The 17466-nt window shown below is 38.1% G+C and overlaps 1 protein-coding gene across 2 annotated transcripts in view; it reads right to left on the bottom strand.

Annotated features, from left to right (window-relative positions):
- The window catches only part of SPATS2 (spermatogenesis associated serine rich 2), a 149332-nt gene that overhangs the window by 29158 nt on the left and 102708 nt on the right, over nucleotides 1-17466 (bottom strand). For both annotated transcript variants that reach the window (XM_028125719.2, XM_028125718.2), the window contains exons 3-4: nucleotides 4982-5061; nucleotides 1011-1119 (exon numbers count right to left, since the gene is read on the bottom strand). In XM_028125719.2, the coding sequence (XP_027981520.1) occupies nucleotides 1011-1119; nucleotides 4982-5061 (189 nt within the window). The remainder of the gene's footprint in view (nucleotides 1-1010; nucleotides 1120-4981; nucleotides 5062-17466) is intronic.

Below are 17466 nucleotides of genomic sequence, written 5' to 3'. Positions count from 1 at the left end.
GGAAAGATTAAGGTTCAAGGCTCTGAGCTAATGTAGTAAGACAATCACACTATACTTATGGAACACCTGTCCATTTAGATCCCCGTTCTCCATGTAATTTCCTTAGTAAGTTCTTCTAAGAAGAGAGTAATGTAGCCTGAACATTTTGAAGATTGTTTTATTTATATAGTTTAGACCAAATACAAAGATAACTGGTTTCAGCCCAAATATGCCATCCCCTCCCCTCTAGAAGATCACATATCACCTTGGCTATGTTGTTTTAGAGAGAGCTATACACTACCCTAGACCCCAATACTAACATGATAAAGAAAACAGATGATGATAAAGAAAAATCTTACAGTATTTGGGTCTGTTTCTTATACATGGACAAATTCAGAACAGAAACAGGAAGACCTAATCTGGTGCTGCTGTTCAGTGAAGCAATAGCTTCAGGCAAAGTTTTTCCCAAACAAGTTATGTAGAAAGAAGTTTATAAAACACTCCTCAACTCTATAAACTGAAAGCTTGGCTAAACACACTATTCTTCTATATGTTAGATAAGGAAACTGAAACCCTAAACATTCTAGTCACTTGCAGGAACCAAACTAAATGGTATAGGATCCTGGAAGAGAATGCTGAATCCCTGAATTTGTCATCTGTTGCTGGGCCGCTGGATCACTGGTTTGTCACTAGGAGTTTCTTAAATTCTTATTCAACCCAATTCCAATCAAGTCCCTTATACCACTAGCCACACAATTTGTTCTTAAAACCAATAGAGAACATTTTGAATAAAATGGTGGCGTTTTCTCAGCTTGTGTCTCATTCTAAGATATCATACAGCTTATGAATGAATTACTTCTAGGGCTGAAAGAGGTATCTTTAAGAGGTATCTTTAAAAAAAAATGCCACGTCATCATGGGGTCTGCTATATCATCTATGAAACACCAGATTGCTGAATGAATGTTACAAAAGTCTGAAGGAACTTCTGTTTGAACAAACACAAACTTATTTAAAAATCGAACAAGGATTACCTTCCATGAACGCTTGTACTGTTTTGTCCACACAATTATCAAAGTGCTGTAAAACCAGGATGATTTCATTATTGCTCTTATTGGGAACTATTGCACGCACCGCACTTATCTGGAAAAGACAACAGGATCATTTAATTCTGGCATCAGTTTGTCAGTTGGCAACTGACGTCTATGATAGAGAGTAACGGAAAAAATGGTATGTATCACTCTTTAGTGTCAGTGAGAGTCCATACAACCATCTCACTGGGAATGATTAATACACGAGTGATAACAGCACATAAAAAATTAATTTCAAAATTTAGAAAAGCAGAACATTTCTAGAAATAGAAGGTATGTGCTAGATTTTATTTCAAGAAAGGGTGGTTTAATTAAGTATCAGGTATTAATTTAGCATCAATATTTCCTCATCTTAGCCTACTGAGAAAGGTAGAAAGTTTAATGAAGCACCAACAGTAACAACTTACACTTTTCAGTAGTATTTTTCAAATCATTTTTACTTCAAAAAAAATTTTTACTTCATAACATTTAATTGTAATATAACACTATAATTTAAGTTATTATAAACTGTTTCAGGCATATAAAACATAATGAACACTCACTACATGATAGTCGGTTTAATACAATAAAATAGATGGCAGTTGAAGCCCCCATGAAGTCCCTCATAAATCCCATCCCCTCCTATTCACAGAGATTTCTGCCTTGAATTTGGTTTATCTTGATACATGTTTTTGCACTATTATGATGTATATATATATATCCATAGGTAATATATACTATTGTTTTGCCTTACATAAATATCATTATCATACTTATCTGTATTCAATTTGCTTTTTTCACATAACATCGTTTTTTTAGATTTTTTTTGTGCATTGATAAATGCATCTCTTATTTATTTTAACTGCTACGTAACATTTCCATGGTATGAAAATAGCCAATTTATTCATTCTCCTGTTGATGGCCACTTACATTGTTTCCAATGTTTGGCTACTATGAAAAATGCGGGAATGAACATTCCTATGCTTACTTGCTGCTGAATCGTCAGTGCTTAAAACAACTTTATCACATTGTAAGCAATTAAAAAAGAAAAAAAATCACATCTTCTGTGAAGAGTGAGAGAATGTCTCCAGTGTGTATAACCACTAGAATTCTTGAATATTAGGGCATCTACAAATTCGTTACATAACACCAAGTTGTTCTTTAAAATAGATATGCCAAGGAGCGCCTGGTGGCTCAGTTGGTTGAGTTGGAGGACTCTTGATTTCAGATGTGGATATGGTCTCAGGTTGTGGGATCTAGCCCCCCGCAGCAGGCTTTGCTCTCAGTGGGGAGTCTGCTGGAGGTTCTCTCTTTCCCTCTCTCTATGCCTCCCTGTTCGTGCATGCTCTCTCTAAAATAAAATAAATCTTTAAAAAAAATTTTTTAAATAAAATAGATATGCTAATTTTACTGGATTTATTCCTAAGGTTTTTTTTTTTAAATTCAAGTATAATTAACATACAGCATTGTATTAATTACAATATAATGATTCAACAATTCTATACATTTCTCAGTGCTCATCAAGATAAGTGTACTCTTAATACTTTTTATTTATTTCACCCATTCTCCCCCCCACCCACCTCTGCTCTGGGTGATTTGAGAATAACTGCATATTGTTTTTTTTTTTAATTTTATTTATTTATTTCAGAGAGAGAGAGAATGAGAGATAGAAAGCATGAGAGGGAAGAGGGTCAGAGGGAGAAGCAGACTCCCCGCCAAGCAGGGAGCCCGATGTGGGACTCGATCCCGGGACTCCAGGATCATGACCTAAGCCGAAGGCAGTCGCTTAACCAACTGAGCCACCCAGGCGCCCATAACTGCATATTCTGTTTTCATTTTTGTATATCAATTTAATATCCAGCAATCTTGATGAATTCTTATAATTTCTTGCTTTCTTGGTTTTTCTATGTAGATAGAAAATAACTGTATTGTCTATAAATAATAACAGTTTTTTTCTTTCTTTCCAGTCCTTAAAATTTTCATTTCTCGTCTCACTGCATAATGTGAAATTGACTATTTCTCCTGGCTCTTTTTGGTGGGGAGTAGTACTTTGAAACCAAAATCTAGGAGCTGGTTGTGTTTATTGTTATTGGGGAGTCATTATTTCTAGGTTTTTTCAGTGGATAGAGGTAGGAGATTTTGTTTTTTACAACATGAGTTCATAATAACATCTTCAATTCAAATATAACATTAAAAGGCTTTTTCTTAAATAATTTTAAACATGTATTTCTTTTCTGTATACTATAAGTTTTTATTAACTTGCTTTATTCTATAATATTCAAAAAGTATTACTAATAAACTACAACATATTACTAATGATAAAACACTGAATACAATTAAAGATTTGCAATTCTTTTTGTCTTTTAAAATATCCCTCTAAACACATACAGAAGAATATTGTGTTCAAAAGTCAGTGGGAAGATTTGTTCTACTTCACCCATTCCCTGAAGGTGAAATATTTTTAGGATCTCACTTTTATATAAGACCTTAGCCCCAGGGGCACCTGGGTGGCTCAGTTGGTTAAGCGTCTGCCTTCGCTCAGGTCATGATCCCAGTGTCCTGGGATCAAGCCCCGCATCGGGCTCCCTGCTCAGCAGGGAGCCTGCTTCTCCCTCTCCCTCTGCCTGCCTGCCTGCCTACTTGTGATCTCTCTCTCTCTCACATAAATAAAAAAAAATCTTAAAAAAAAAAAGACCTTAGCCCCAAATCCTAACCCAGGACAAGTCTTGGGCTTCAGGGCCCTGCGTGGTAAAACCCAATTTTTATTGAGACTGGTAAAACACATCAGAGTTACCTAGCTCAGGCTTACCACTCTGGTTTTTAGTGCCCTCTATATTTTTAGTCCCTAGAGATATCCTTTACTTTTTGTGTTACGGTATATGCATTTTAAATGATAAATGTTATTTTTCATTCTGTATTTCTAGGTATTTTATAACAGGAATGTTTCCAGGTTCTTTAGTTAGCCATACTGCTTAAAAAGGAAGTTCTATATATGATGAGAGATAAAGTATCTTGTCTAAGTAATAAGCAGAGTCTGTATTAGAACCTAAGTCTTTTTTTTTTTTAAAGATTTTATTTATTTATTTGGCAGAGACACAGAGAGAGAGGGAACACAAGCAGGGGGAGTGTGAAAGGGAGAAGCAGGCTCCCTGGCAGGGAGCCCGACGTGGGGCTCGATCCCAGGACCCTGGGATCACGACCTGAGCCGAAGGCAGACGCTTAATGACTAAGCCACCCAGGCGCCCAGAATCTAAGTCTTCTTTAGTACACTTACTTTTATATCATTCTACCCTTTTTTTTTCAGGCTTACCTGAACAATGATAAGGTTTAAAACCATACAAAGTGGGAAGGTATATAATGTATAATCCAAAGAGGGCTAATTGGTAATACGCATTTTTGAGATGAGCAAAAAACTTAGTACTGATCACTACAAAATGGACTTTAGGCAAAACTTACAGATTCAATGATAAAAGTAAGATTCTGATAACTTAAAATGTGAAAGTGTTTATATTATTCAACCAATATGGTATATCTGTGACTCCATAATCAATAATACACTTTTCTTAATAACACAGAGAAAGCACATAAAGCTTTTATGTGTTTCTCAATAAAACTCATTAAGGGCTATACTACTAAAAACACTTCGTTTTCTTCCAGAGGAATATTACTTGGAAGATCTATTTCTCTTCTTGCTCTGAACTCTCCAAATGAATGGAATGATCTTACTCAGTTTATTCCTTAAAGAACGTTGCCAAATGAGATACACACTTAGCCACATATATATTATTTGTTATAATATTAACTAATATTTATGATATTAGTTATGCAAACAAAATCATATTTCACTTTCTTAATGAGTTTGTGTAGCCACTGATTGTATTAGCATCTAAATTTTAGTGACATTCAAGCTTACTATCCATAGTAACTAGTCATACCTTCTCTTTCATGTTCTCAAAAGCTCCTCCCTGGGCCAATACAGTATTGGACTGCAAATCAAAAATGAATCCTGATGTATCTGCAAGAATAAGAATGAAAAAATATATTCAACAAGATCCAAAACTAACATGTGATCCATTCCCCAAATGGAAGGGCCACACCATCTGCTTTCCTCTCATAAACAGTGAACAACTTAGTTGCTATTTTGTAAATTCTATTCTATATATAACTGGTAACTACACTTGTGTTAAAATTATAAAATTTGATTTTAATAGAAACTGTCACAAGCTACAGAAAGACAATACATCAACGATATTAGACTGTCCAGTAATCCTTGACATCTTTGTTAACTATCCTAATTTAAAAGGCCCTTTAGAAATGTTACAATAGTTCCCCAAGGTAAAATTTAACACTAATGAATCTGAAAATGTGAATATGAGCTTCTGTACCATTATTAATAATAACACATGAAACTAATTTCCATCTTCTAGACTGCACCACGCACGTTCTTAGACTATCAAAATCCCTGAATACATTCATGTTTGTATCCCCAACATAATGCTTGACAAAGCAACGTACCTGAGCTTACACTACAAGCACAACACGGGAAAACAGTACAATGCGATTGATTACAAAAAAGAGTTTGGCTTTCTTATGCTTACAAAGAAAAGGCTATCTGTAAATTTAATCAATTTCTTTACCTGTGACTATGTAATCCATAAATTACCTCAGCTTTAACACTTGACAACTTTGTTTTAATCTAATGAGATGCAATGGCAGGAAATGGTTAGAGTACTTCTCAAATTCTGATGTGGATACTTGTCATCTGGGGAATCTCAGGTTAAAATGCAGGTTCTGATTCAGTAGTTTGGGCTTGTGGCCTGAGATTTGTACTCTCCAGTGGTGTCGACATTGCTGATCCATGCACCATACTTGGGAATAGCTTGGGGGTTAGAATTTCAACAAAGCAAGCAAAAGGAGAAATTTTAAGAAAAGAGGTTGCTATGGTTTAAATGTTTGTGTGCCCATCCCCTACTCCCGCCTGCCATCACCCAGCACTAAATTCGTATGTTGAAATCCTTAAGTTTTAGTGTTACATAATGGTATTAGGAGTGGGACCTTTGAGAGGTGAATAGGTCATGAGACTGGAGTCCTCATGATGAGATTAGTGCTCTTATAAAAGAGACCCCACAGAGTTCTCCAGCCCCTGCCACCGGGGGAGGATGCAATGAGAAGTAGTCTGCAACCCAGAAGAGGGCCCTCACCTGACTATGCTAGCACTCTGATCTCAGACTTCCAGCCTCACAAAGTGTGAGAAATAAATTTCTGTTGTTTATAAGCTACCCAGTCTGTTATGGCAGCTAGAACAGAATAAAACAGGGGTATAAAAAATGCAGTAATATTCTAGTACATTTTCCAAATTCTTTTGCTATTATTATAGATGTGTTTTAATTAAAGCCTCTTTTCAGGGATAAAAGGTACAGCATAGGGAATATAGTCAATGGTATTGTAATAATGTTGCATGGTGACTGATGGTAGCTACACTTGTGGTGAGAACAGCATAATGTATAGAGTTGTCAAATCACTATGTTGTACACCTGAAACTAATGTAACGTGTCAGCTATACTTCAATCAAAAAATAATAAATAAAGACTCTTTTACAGCTTAATCCTGGGTTTTCAAATACTTCCTAGTTCCTATGGAAGACTGGTAGTTCAAAAGCTAGAATGGTTAACAGCATTTTGGTACTAAAAGTGTTAAAGAGGATATGACGAGAGTCAATGTCATTCCAAGAAAAACTGTGATTGCCAATTGCCAATATAACCATGAATTTTTTTTTAAGGTTTTATTTATTTGAGAGAGAGCAGAGAGAGAGAGAGAGAGAGCACGAGCAGGGGGAGGGGCAGAGGGAGAAGCAGACTCCCCATTGGGCAGAGAGCTGCGATCACAGGACGCTGGGGATCATGACCTGAGCCAAAGGTAGACGCTTAACTGACTGAGCCACCCAGGCGCCCCAAAACTGTGAATTAATTTAGATTTAACCTCTGTAATACTGGCAGTTTTCAGACTGTTACCTAAATTAAAAATTGGCTGCACTTAAGACACTCAGTATTTAAGTCTGAGTTTTCCAGATGACTACATAAAATGGTTAACTCTCAATTATCTTTATTAACTGAAAAAAGATACATTTTGAAAATCCTATATAGTCAAAAATCCTATATAGTCAAAATATTATCCAGCAACCTACTGAATTGCTATATGATATAGCCATATATAGCCAAATGATTTAACTTGGATGTTATAAGTACTCTCCCCTAAAGACAAATTAATGAGCAATGAGATGATACAAAAGGATGTCAATAATCTTATTAAAGAATCTAGCTTCTAAAATAATTTATCTACATTGTTTTGAAAGTTGCTAATGCAATGGAAAAGCTATTTCATAATACCTAAGACAAATTTTGTCATTAAAAAAGTGTATCCTTAAAAATAAAAATAAAAATAAAGAATCAAACCATCAACCTCTTTTAAGGTGGAAGCAAAACAGCATTTTGGAATCTGTATTTATTTGTTTTTCGGTCTGTATTTAAATGAACTATTAGTATTCTTACACATCATCTAACACTTTATTTTTTTCCTTTAACAACACATTAGATTAGACAAAGTACCAGGAAAACAAAGGTTAGTTCTATAAACACCTTCAGCTGTTGCCCCCCAATTAGTATAAGTATTATTAGGTTTATCTGGCATACATACCGGTTAGGATAATGATTAAAAATATATAAAGCAGTCAGGATCGCAGAAGGAAACAAATGGCTCACTCAAATTGGGAAATCTGAGGAGAGTTTAATAAAGGGACTATTTTCAAAGATGCTAGTAGGAATAGGGAAACGAAAAGATATAGTGCAATACCCTTGGCTAATAATAGCAATGTACCCTGCTACTCTGAGGTTTTAAAGAGGTGTAAGGAGAAAGCAATTCCTGGAATATACAAGGCTCTTTCATCTTTGTTTCATCTGGTATGGAACGGGCCACAGGACCATAGCTATGACCTTTGGCCAAAGCACAAGGTAAGCCCACAGTGACCTCCCTCAGGGAAAGATTGGGAAGTAAAACCACTACCTCACTCTCCTCCCTGCCTCTGATCTCCTGCTTCTGCTGCCTGACTAATGGCCAAACCCAACTAGAAGTCCAAAAGAGAGCCATTGAGGTAGTGCATACAGGTCAGCCTCTCACAGCACAAATGCCAATTTCATATTTATAGTCTAAATCACAAGTTCTCCAAAAAGGTAAAGCAGTAATTCAACATCTTAACTTGCCTACTCACCAGCTAATATTGCCTCTTTCAACTTAAAACCAACAACTCAAGTACATTCAAAACCTTGCTTCAATGAACTGGTGCTTAAGTGCCTCTCAGCATTACAGATAAAGTCATTTTTTGTTCCCATCAATAATATTTAGTAATTTAACAATTTTCTTATTTTTTCATGCAAAGAAAGCCTAAGATTTACTTAATTCCATTGGTAGGAAATGAGACAGGGTCTCAACCTTTGATATCTATCCTATGACAGAGAGCACGTATACTCTGCAAGAAATAAATCTTTTTTATTTCTTTTAAAAGACTATTTGTCAGAGAGAGAGAGCGCACAAGGCAGGGAGAGTGGCAAGCAGAGGGAGAAGCAGGCTCCCCACTGAGCAAGGAGCTTATATGGGGCTCAATCCCAGGACCCTGGGATCATGACCGAAGCTGAAGGCAGACGCTTAACCGACTGAGCCACGCAGGTGTCCCAAGAAATAAATCTTTAAAGAACAATTCAGTTAAATACTACTCTCACACAAGGCTCATAAAGGATACAAGGAAATCTGAACTTTCTTAGCATTTATTTCACTCTATTAGGAACCACCTCGGAAATTTCTTGGAATTATTTCAAATAACACATTTAAGAACATTTTGGAAAAAGTATGTTATTTACAGTATCACTGACATTTGCAAATGCTGCAGGCTTTGTTATTATTGTTTTTGCTGGCTTAAAAAATCAGACAAAAGTTGTTTTAGGCACTGAGGATGACACAGAAATATCTGAGTCTGATAATACCATGTGTCAAACCAAACGTGAACAAGTTTTTCTTTTTAACTGAGGTATAAATGACATATATATAAAACACTATATTAGTTTCATGTGTATAACATAATGGTTCACTATTTACATATATTGTGAAATGATCACCACAATAACTGTAGTTAACATCTGTCACCATACATACATAGCTACAAAATTTTTTTTCTTGTGACAAGAACTCTTACGATCCACTCTCTTAGCAACCTGCAAACATGCAACACAGATTAACTAGAGTTACCAGGCTGTATATCACATCCCCACAACTTATTTTTTTATAACTGGAAGTCTACTTTTTGGCCCCCTTTACCCGTTTCACTCCCCTCCCCCCCCCCGTAACCACCAATCTGTTCTCCGTACCTATGGGCTTGGTTTTGCTTTTTAAGATTTCACATATAAGTGAGATCATAGGGTATTTGTCTTTCTCTGACATTCACTTGGCATAATGCCTGCAAAGTCCATCCATATTGTCACAAATGGTAAGATTTCCTTCTTTTTATGACTAAATGATATTCCATTGTGTCAGAATTTCCTTCGTTTTTAATGCTAAATAATATTCCATTGTGTGTATCTGTGTGTACACATACTCTTCATCCACTCATCCGTCTATGGCCGCTTAACGGTTGTTTTGATATCTTGGCTATTGTAAATAATAATGCACTAAACATGGGAGTGCATATATCTTTTTAAGTTAGTGTTTTTGTTTTTGTGGGATAAATACCCAAAAGTGGAATCACGTGGTAGGTCTATTTTTAATTTCTTGAGGAACTTCCATACTGTTTCCCATAGTCGCTATACCAATTTACATTCCCACCAAAAGTATGTGAGGGTTTCCTTCTCTCCACATCCTAGCCAACACTTGTTCTTTCTTTTTTTTAAGATTTTATTTATTTATTTGAGAGAGAGAGAGAGAGAGCACGAGCAGGGGGAGGGGTGGGGCAGAGGGAGAGAGAGAAGCTGACTCCCTGCTGACATGAGGCCTGATCCCAGGACCCTGGGATCATGACCTGAGTCAAAGGCGGATGCTTAACTGAGCCACCCAGGCGCCCCAACCCTTGTTATTTCTTGTCTTTTCAATAATAGCCATTCTAACAGTTGTAAGGTGTTATCTCATTGTAGTTTCGATTGCATTTCCTTGATGATTAGTAATGTTGAGCACCTTTTTTTCCCAATAAAATTTTAATTTAAATTTAATTTAAATTCAATTAAATAACATAATGTATTATTAGTTTCAGAGGTAGAGTTCATATGACTCATCAGTCATATAAAATCCAGCACTCATTACATCACATGCCCTCTTTAATGCCCACTCAGTTGCCCCACCCCTCACCCCTCTCCCCTCCAGCAGCCCTCAGTCTGTTTCCTATGATTAAGAGTCTCTTATGGTTTGTCTCCCTCTCTGATTTCATCTCGTTTTATTTTTCCCTCTCTTCCCCTATGATCCTCTGTTTAGTTTCTTAAATTCCACATATGAGTGAGATCACATGATAATTTTCTTTCTGATTTACTTATTTCGCTTAGCATAATCCCTCTAGTTCCATCCACACCGGTTGCAAATGGCAAGATTGCATTTTTTGATGGCTGAATAGTATTCCATTGTATAAATATATCACATCTTTTTTTAAATTTTATTATGTTATGTTAGTCATCATACATCATTAGTTTTTGATGTGGCGATCCACGATCCATTGTTTTCGTATAACACCCAGTGCTCCATGCAGTACGTGCCCTCCTTAATACCCATCACCGGGCTAACCCATCCCCTCACCCCCCTCCCCTCTAAAACCCTGTTTGTTTCTCAGAGTCCATAGTCTCTCATGGTTCATCTCTCCCTCCAATTCCCCCCGCCCTTCATTTTTCCCTTCCTTCTCCTGATGTCCTCCATGCCATTCCTTATGTTCCACAAATAAGTGAAACCATATGATAACTGACTTTCTCTGCTTGACTTATTTCACTTAGCATAATCTCCTCCAGTCCCATCCATGTTGATGTAAAAGTTGGGTATTCATCCTTTCTGATGGCTGAGTAATATTCCACTGTATATATGGACCACATCTTCTTTATCCATTCATCTGTTAAAGGGCATCTCGGTCTTTCCAGGGTTTGGCTATTGCGGACATTGCTGCTATGAACATTGGGGTGCATATGGCCCCCTTCTTTTCACTACATCTGTCTTTGGGGTAAATACCCAGGAGTGCAACTGCTGGGTCATAGGGTAGCCCTGTTTTTAAATTTTTGAGGAACCTCCACACTGTTTTCCAAAGTGGCTGTACCAACTTGCATTCCCACCGACAGTGTAAGGGTTCCCCTTTCTCCACAACCTCTCCAACATTTGTTGTTTCTTTCCCTGTCCATTTTTGCCATTCTAACTGGTGTAAGGTGGTATCTCAATGTGGTTTTGATTTGAATTTCCCTGATGGCTAATGATGATGAACATTTTTTCATGTGTCTGTTAGCCATTTGTACGTCTTCTTTAGAGAAGTGTCTTTTCATATCTTCTGCCCGCTTTTTGACTTGATTATTTGTTTTTTGGGTGTTGAGTTTGAGAAGTTCTTTATAGATCTTGGATACCAGCCCTTTATCTTGTAGTGTCATTTGCAAATATCTTCTCCCACTCTGTGGGTTGCCTCTTTGTTTTGCTAACAGCTTCCTTTGCTGCGCAGAAGCTTTTTATCTTGAGGAAGTCCCAAAAGTTCATTTTTGCTTTTGTTTCACTAGCCTTTGGAGATGTATCTTGAAAGAAGTTGCTGTGGCCGATGTCAAAGAGGTTACTGCCTATGTTCTCCTCTAGGATTTTGACGGATTCCTGTCTCACATTGAGGTCTTTCATCCACTTTGAGTTTATCTTTGTGTATGGTGTTAGAGAATGGTCGAGTTTCATTCTTCTGCATGCGGCTGTCCAACCTTCCCAGCACCATTTATTGAAGAGACTGTCTTTTTTCCATTGCGTGTTTTTTCCTGCTTTGTCAAAGATTATTTGACCATAGAGCTGAGGGTCCATATCTGGGTTCTCTATTCTGTTCCATTGGTCTATATGTCTGTTTTTGTGCCAGTACCATGCAGTCTTGGTGATCACTGCTTTGTAATATAGCTTGAAATCGGGCAATGTGATGCCCCCAGCTTTGTTTTTCCTTTTCAACATTTCCTTGGCGATTCGGGGTCTTTTCTAATTCCATACAAATTTTAGGATTGTTTGTTCCAGCACTTCGAAAAATGTCATTGGAATTTTGATTGGGATGGCATTGAAGGTATAGATTGCTCTGGGTAGCATAGACATTTTAACAATGTTTATTCTTCCGATCCATGAGCATGGAATATTTTTCCATCTTTTTGTGCCTTCTTCAATTTCTTTCATGAGTGTTCCGTAGTTCCTAGAGTATAGATCCTTTACCTCTTTGGTAAGGTTTATTCCGAGGTATCTTATGGTTTTTGGTGCTATTGTAAATGCAATCGTTTCTCTAATTTCTCTTTCTACAGTTGTGTTGTTAGCGTATAAGAAAGCAACTGATTTCTGTGCATTGATTTTGTATCCTGCCACATTACTGAATTGCTGTATGAGTTCTAGTAATTTGTGGGTGTAGTCTTTTGGGTTTTCCACATAAAGTATCATGTCATCTGCAAAAAGAGAGAGTTTGACTTCTTTGCCAATCTGAATACCTTTTATTTCTTTTTGTTGTCTGATTGCTGTTGCTAGGACTTCTAGTAGAACAACAGTGGCGAGAGTGGGCATCCTTGACGTGTTCCTGATCTTAAGGGAAAGGCTCTCAGTTTTTCCCCATTGAGGATGATGTTCGCTATGGGTTTTTCATACATGGATTTTATGAACTTGAATGTTTCCTCTGTCCCTATACTCTGAAGAGTTTTAATCAGGAAAGGATGTTGTATTTTGTCAAAATGAAGAGTTTTAATCAGGAAAGGATGTTGTATTTTGTCAAATGCTTTTTCTGCATCAATTGAGAGGACCATATGGTTCTTCTCCCTCCTCTTATTAATGTGTTCTATCACATTGATTGATTTGCGAATGTTGAACCACCTTTGCATTCCAGGGATAAATCCCACTTGGTCGTGGTAGATGATTCTTTTAATGTATTGTTGGATCCTATTAGCTAGGATTTTGTTGAGGATTTTGGAATCCACATTCATCAGGGATATTGGTCTAAAATTCTCCTTTTTGATGGGGTCTTTGCCTGGTTTGGGGATTAAGGTAATGCTGGCCTCACAGAATGAGTTTGGAAGTTTTCCTTCTATTTTTTGAAACAGCTTCAGTAGAATAGGTATTATTTCTTCTTTGAATGTTTGGTAGAATTCCCCAGGGAATCCATCAGGCCCTGGACTCCTGTTTTTTGGAGGTTTTTGATCACTGCTTCAATCTCGTTACTGGTTATTGGCCTATTCAGGTTGTCAATTTCTTCCTGTTTCAGTCTTGGCAGCTTATAGGTTTCCAGGAAGGCCTCCATTTCATCCAGATTGCTCAGTTTATTGGCATATAGTTGTTGATAATAATTTCTAATAATTGTTTCTATTTCCTTGGTGTTAGTCGTGATCTCTCTCCCCTTTCATTCATAATTTTATTAATTTAGGTCCTTTCTTTTTTCTTTTGGATAAGTCTGGCCAGTGGTTTATCGATCTTATTAATTCTTTCAAAGAACCAACTTCTAGTTTCGTTGATCTTGATCTACTGTGTTTCTGGTTTCTAATTCATTGATCTCTGCTCTAATTTTAATTATTTCTCTTCTAATGCATGGCTTAGGCATCGTTTGTTGCTTTTTCTCTAGTTCTTTAAGGTGTAGAGTTAGTTGGTGAATTTGGGATTTTTGTTTTTTTGAGTGAGGCTTGGATGGCTATGTATTTCCCCCTTAGGACCACCTTTGCAGTATCCCATAGGTTTGGCCCGATGTGTTTTCATTCTCATTGATTTCCATGAATTGTTTAAGTTCTTCTTTGATTTCCTGGTTGACCCAAACATTCTTGAGCAGAGTGGTCTTTAGCTTCCAAGTGTTTGAATTTCTGCCAAATTTTTTCTTGTGTTTTAAAGCATGTAGTCTGAGAATATGCAGGGAATAATCTCAGTCTTTTGGTATCGGTTGAGACCTGATTTTTGTGACCCAGTATGTGGTCTCTTCTGGAGAAAGTTCCATGTGCGTTCGAGAAGAATGAGTATTCTGCTGTTTTAGGGTGGAATGTTCTGTAAATATCTATGAGGTCCATCTGGTCCAGTGTATCATTCAAAGCTCTTGTTTCCTTGTTGATTTTCTGCTTAGGTGATCTGTCCATTGCTGAGAGTGGAGTATTGAGGTCTCCTACGATTAACGTATTGTTATCAATATGACTCTTTATTTTGGTTAACAGTTGGCTTATGTAGATGGCTGCTCCCATGCTGGGGGCATAGATATTTACAATTGTTAGATCTTCTTATTGGATAGACCCTTTAAGAATGATATAGTGTCCTTCTGTATCTCTAATTACAGACTTTAGTTTAAAATCTAATTTGTCTGATATAAGAATTACTACCCCAGCTTTCTTTTGAGGTCCAATGGCATGGAAGATGGATCTCCATCCCTTCACTTTCAGTCTCGATGTATCTTTAGGTTCAAAATGAGTCTCTTGTAGGCAGCATATGAATGGGTCCCGTCTTTTTATCCAATCTGCAACCCTATGCCGTTTTATGGGAGCATTTAGGCCATTCACATTGAGAGTGACTATTGAAAGGTATGAATTAATTGTCATCATGTTGCCTGTGAAGACGTTGTTTTTATAGACTGTCCCTGTAAATTTCTGTTGTATATCACTCTTGGGGTCTTTCTCCTTTTATAGAACCCCCCTTAATATTTCTTGCAGGGCCGGCTCAGAGGTCACATATTCTTTCAGTTTCTGCTGGTCGTGGAAGCTCTGCATCTCTCCATCCATTCTAAATGAAAGCCTTGCTGGATAAAGTATTCTTGGCCACATGTTCTTCTCATTTAGTACCCTGAATATGTCTTGCCAGGCCTTTCTGGCTTGCCAGGTCTCTGTGGATAGGTCTGACGTTATTCTGATGTTCCTCCCTCTGTACATAAGGAATCTCTTCCCCCTAACTGCCCTTAAGATGGTTTCCTTGGTTCTAAGATTCGCAAGTTTTACTATTACATGCCGGGGTGTTGGCCTGTTTTCCTTGATCTTGAGAGGGGTCCTCTCTGCCTCTAGGACGCGAATGTTTGTTTCATTCCCCAGATTAGGGAAGTTCTCAGCTATAATTTGCTCAAATACATCTTCTAGTCCTCTCTCTCTCCACTCCCTCCAGGATTCCAATTATTATGACATTGGAACGCTTCATGGTGTCACTTACTTCTCTGATTCTATTTTCATGGATTCTGAATTGTTTTTCCCTGGCCTCCTCTTTTCCCTTTTTATCTATTATATTGTCTTCCAGGTCGCTTATTTGTTCTTCTGCCTCACTTACCCTAGCTGTTAGATTATTTAGATTGGATTGGATCTCATTGATAGCATTTTTAAGTTCTGCCAATTCAGCTTTCATTTCTGCCCTTAGAGATTCTATGTTGCCATTAATTGATTTCTCCATTCTAGCCATTGTCTTCACAATTGCTAGCCTGAATTCCATCTCCGACATCTTGGTTATATCTGCATCCATTTGTAAATCTGCAGCAGAAGTCATAATCTCTGAGTCTTTTCTATTTTGGGGGTTCTTCCTCCTAGTCATTCTGTTGATGGGTGTTTGAGGGAATGTATAGAGTCCAAATTATTGACCAGAACCCAAGCAAGATGCACCTGTTTTCTTGGGACCTTAGGGTTGCTGGCCTCTTGTTTTCCCAGCCTGTCTTCTGGGGGAGGGGCCTACTGCGCTGTTACTCAGGCAACCCTGTTTGGGCAGAGTTGCCCTGCCCCCCTGTAGCGGGGGATGGGCTCAGCGGGAATCAGTTTTGGGGCTTTTGTTCTCTGGCGGCTTCCCGCGTCTCTTCCCCGAGTCAGAGCAGAAGAGACCGTTTCCAGCCCTCTGCCTCAGAGCACAGAGACCGCAGTCTGTTCTTCAGTGAGCTCTCCAGGCCACACTGTCTTTGTTTCTGTCCATGCTGACATAAACTGCAGCGGCCTGGGTTGTGTGCCCCTCCGCAGTGCCCCCAGTCCTGCCTCCAGGTTGGGGCACGTCTCTGCCCTTTGTGCTTCTAAAACTGCCAGCTGCTCCCAGTTCGCACGCGTCACTCCGCCCCTCTGGGTTTCCGCCCCGGGGGCTGCCCTAAAGTCCTTCCCCGCCACTACTGGTCTGCGAGTCTGTGCCCCGTCCCCAGCGCACGAGGCTGTCGCTCACAGGCAGTGTAGGATCCCCATGGCCAGGCACCCTCCCGCTGCCGTTTATCCTCTGATATCTGCCCGCGGAATCACGGCTCCCCACTTCGTACCTTGAAACCAACCGCCTGCGATATTCTGTTTGTAGAGATCCAGATCTTCTTACATCTCAGGCTGGTTTCGTGGATGCTCAGAGTGGTCTGGTAGATATCCAGCTCAATTCCAGGGACCAGTTGAAATAGGGTCCCCTACTCTCCGCCATCTTTCCTAGTCCCCTATATCACATCTTCTTTATCCATTCATATGTCGATGGACATCTGGGCTCTTTCCATAGTTTGGCTATTGTGAACATTGCTGCTATAAACATTAGGGTGCAGGTGCCCCTTCAGATCACTACATTTTTATCTTTTGGAGTAGATACCTAGTAGGTGGAGCACCTTTTCATGTACCTGTTGACCATCGATCTGTAAGTCTTCTCTGGAACTGAACCTGTGTCTTTTTTAAATACATTATCTTTACAAACTTTGAAACACAGTCTGATTCTGTTGATAATCTATAATTTAACCTGAAGACCATACTGTATTAAATGTTTTATAATTCATTTGGTTAAAAGTTCTGATTATATTCATACCTATCAGAATGACCATCAACAAAAGAAAAAGAGAGGGTGAGAGGGAGGGAGAGAGAGAAAGAGAACAAGTGTTGACAAGCACGTGAAGAAATTGGAATTCTCATATACTGCTGGTGGGGACTTCAAATGGTATAGCTGCTGTGGAAAGCTATATGGTGGTTCCTTAAATAATTAAACATAGAATTATTATAAGATCAAGCAATTCCACTTCTGAGTATATACATAAGAGAACTGAAAGCAGCAACCTAAACACATATTTATGTATCTATGTTTATAGCAGAATTATTCACATTAGCCAAGATACAGAAACAACTCTTAAGTGTCCATAAATAGATGAATGGATAAAGAAAATGTCGTGTTTATGTACACACACACACACACACACACACACACAAAGGAATATTATTCAGCATTAAAAAGGAGGAAATTCTAGCATATGCTACAACATGGATGA

This window comes from Eumetopias jubatus, unplaced genomic scaffold, assembly GCF_037043125.1.
Source record: "Eumetopias jubatus isolate StellerSeaLion01/CBP00866 unplaced genomic scaffold, mEumJub1_p1.0 scaffold_8, whole genome shotgun sequence".
In the NCBI taxonomy this organism is placed as follows: Eukaryota; Metazoa; Chordata; class Mammalia; order Carnivora; family Otariidae; genus Eumetopias; species Eumetopias jubatus.
This window is presented reverse-complemented; position numbering and strand designations above follow the sequence as displayed.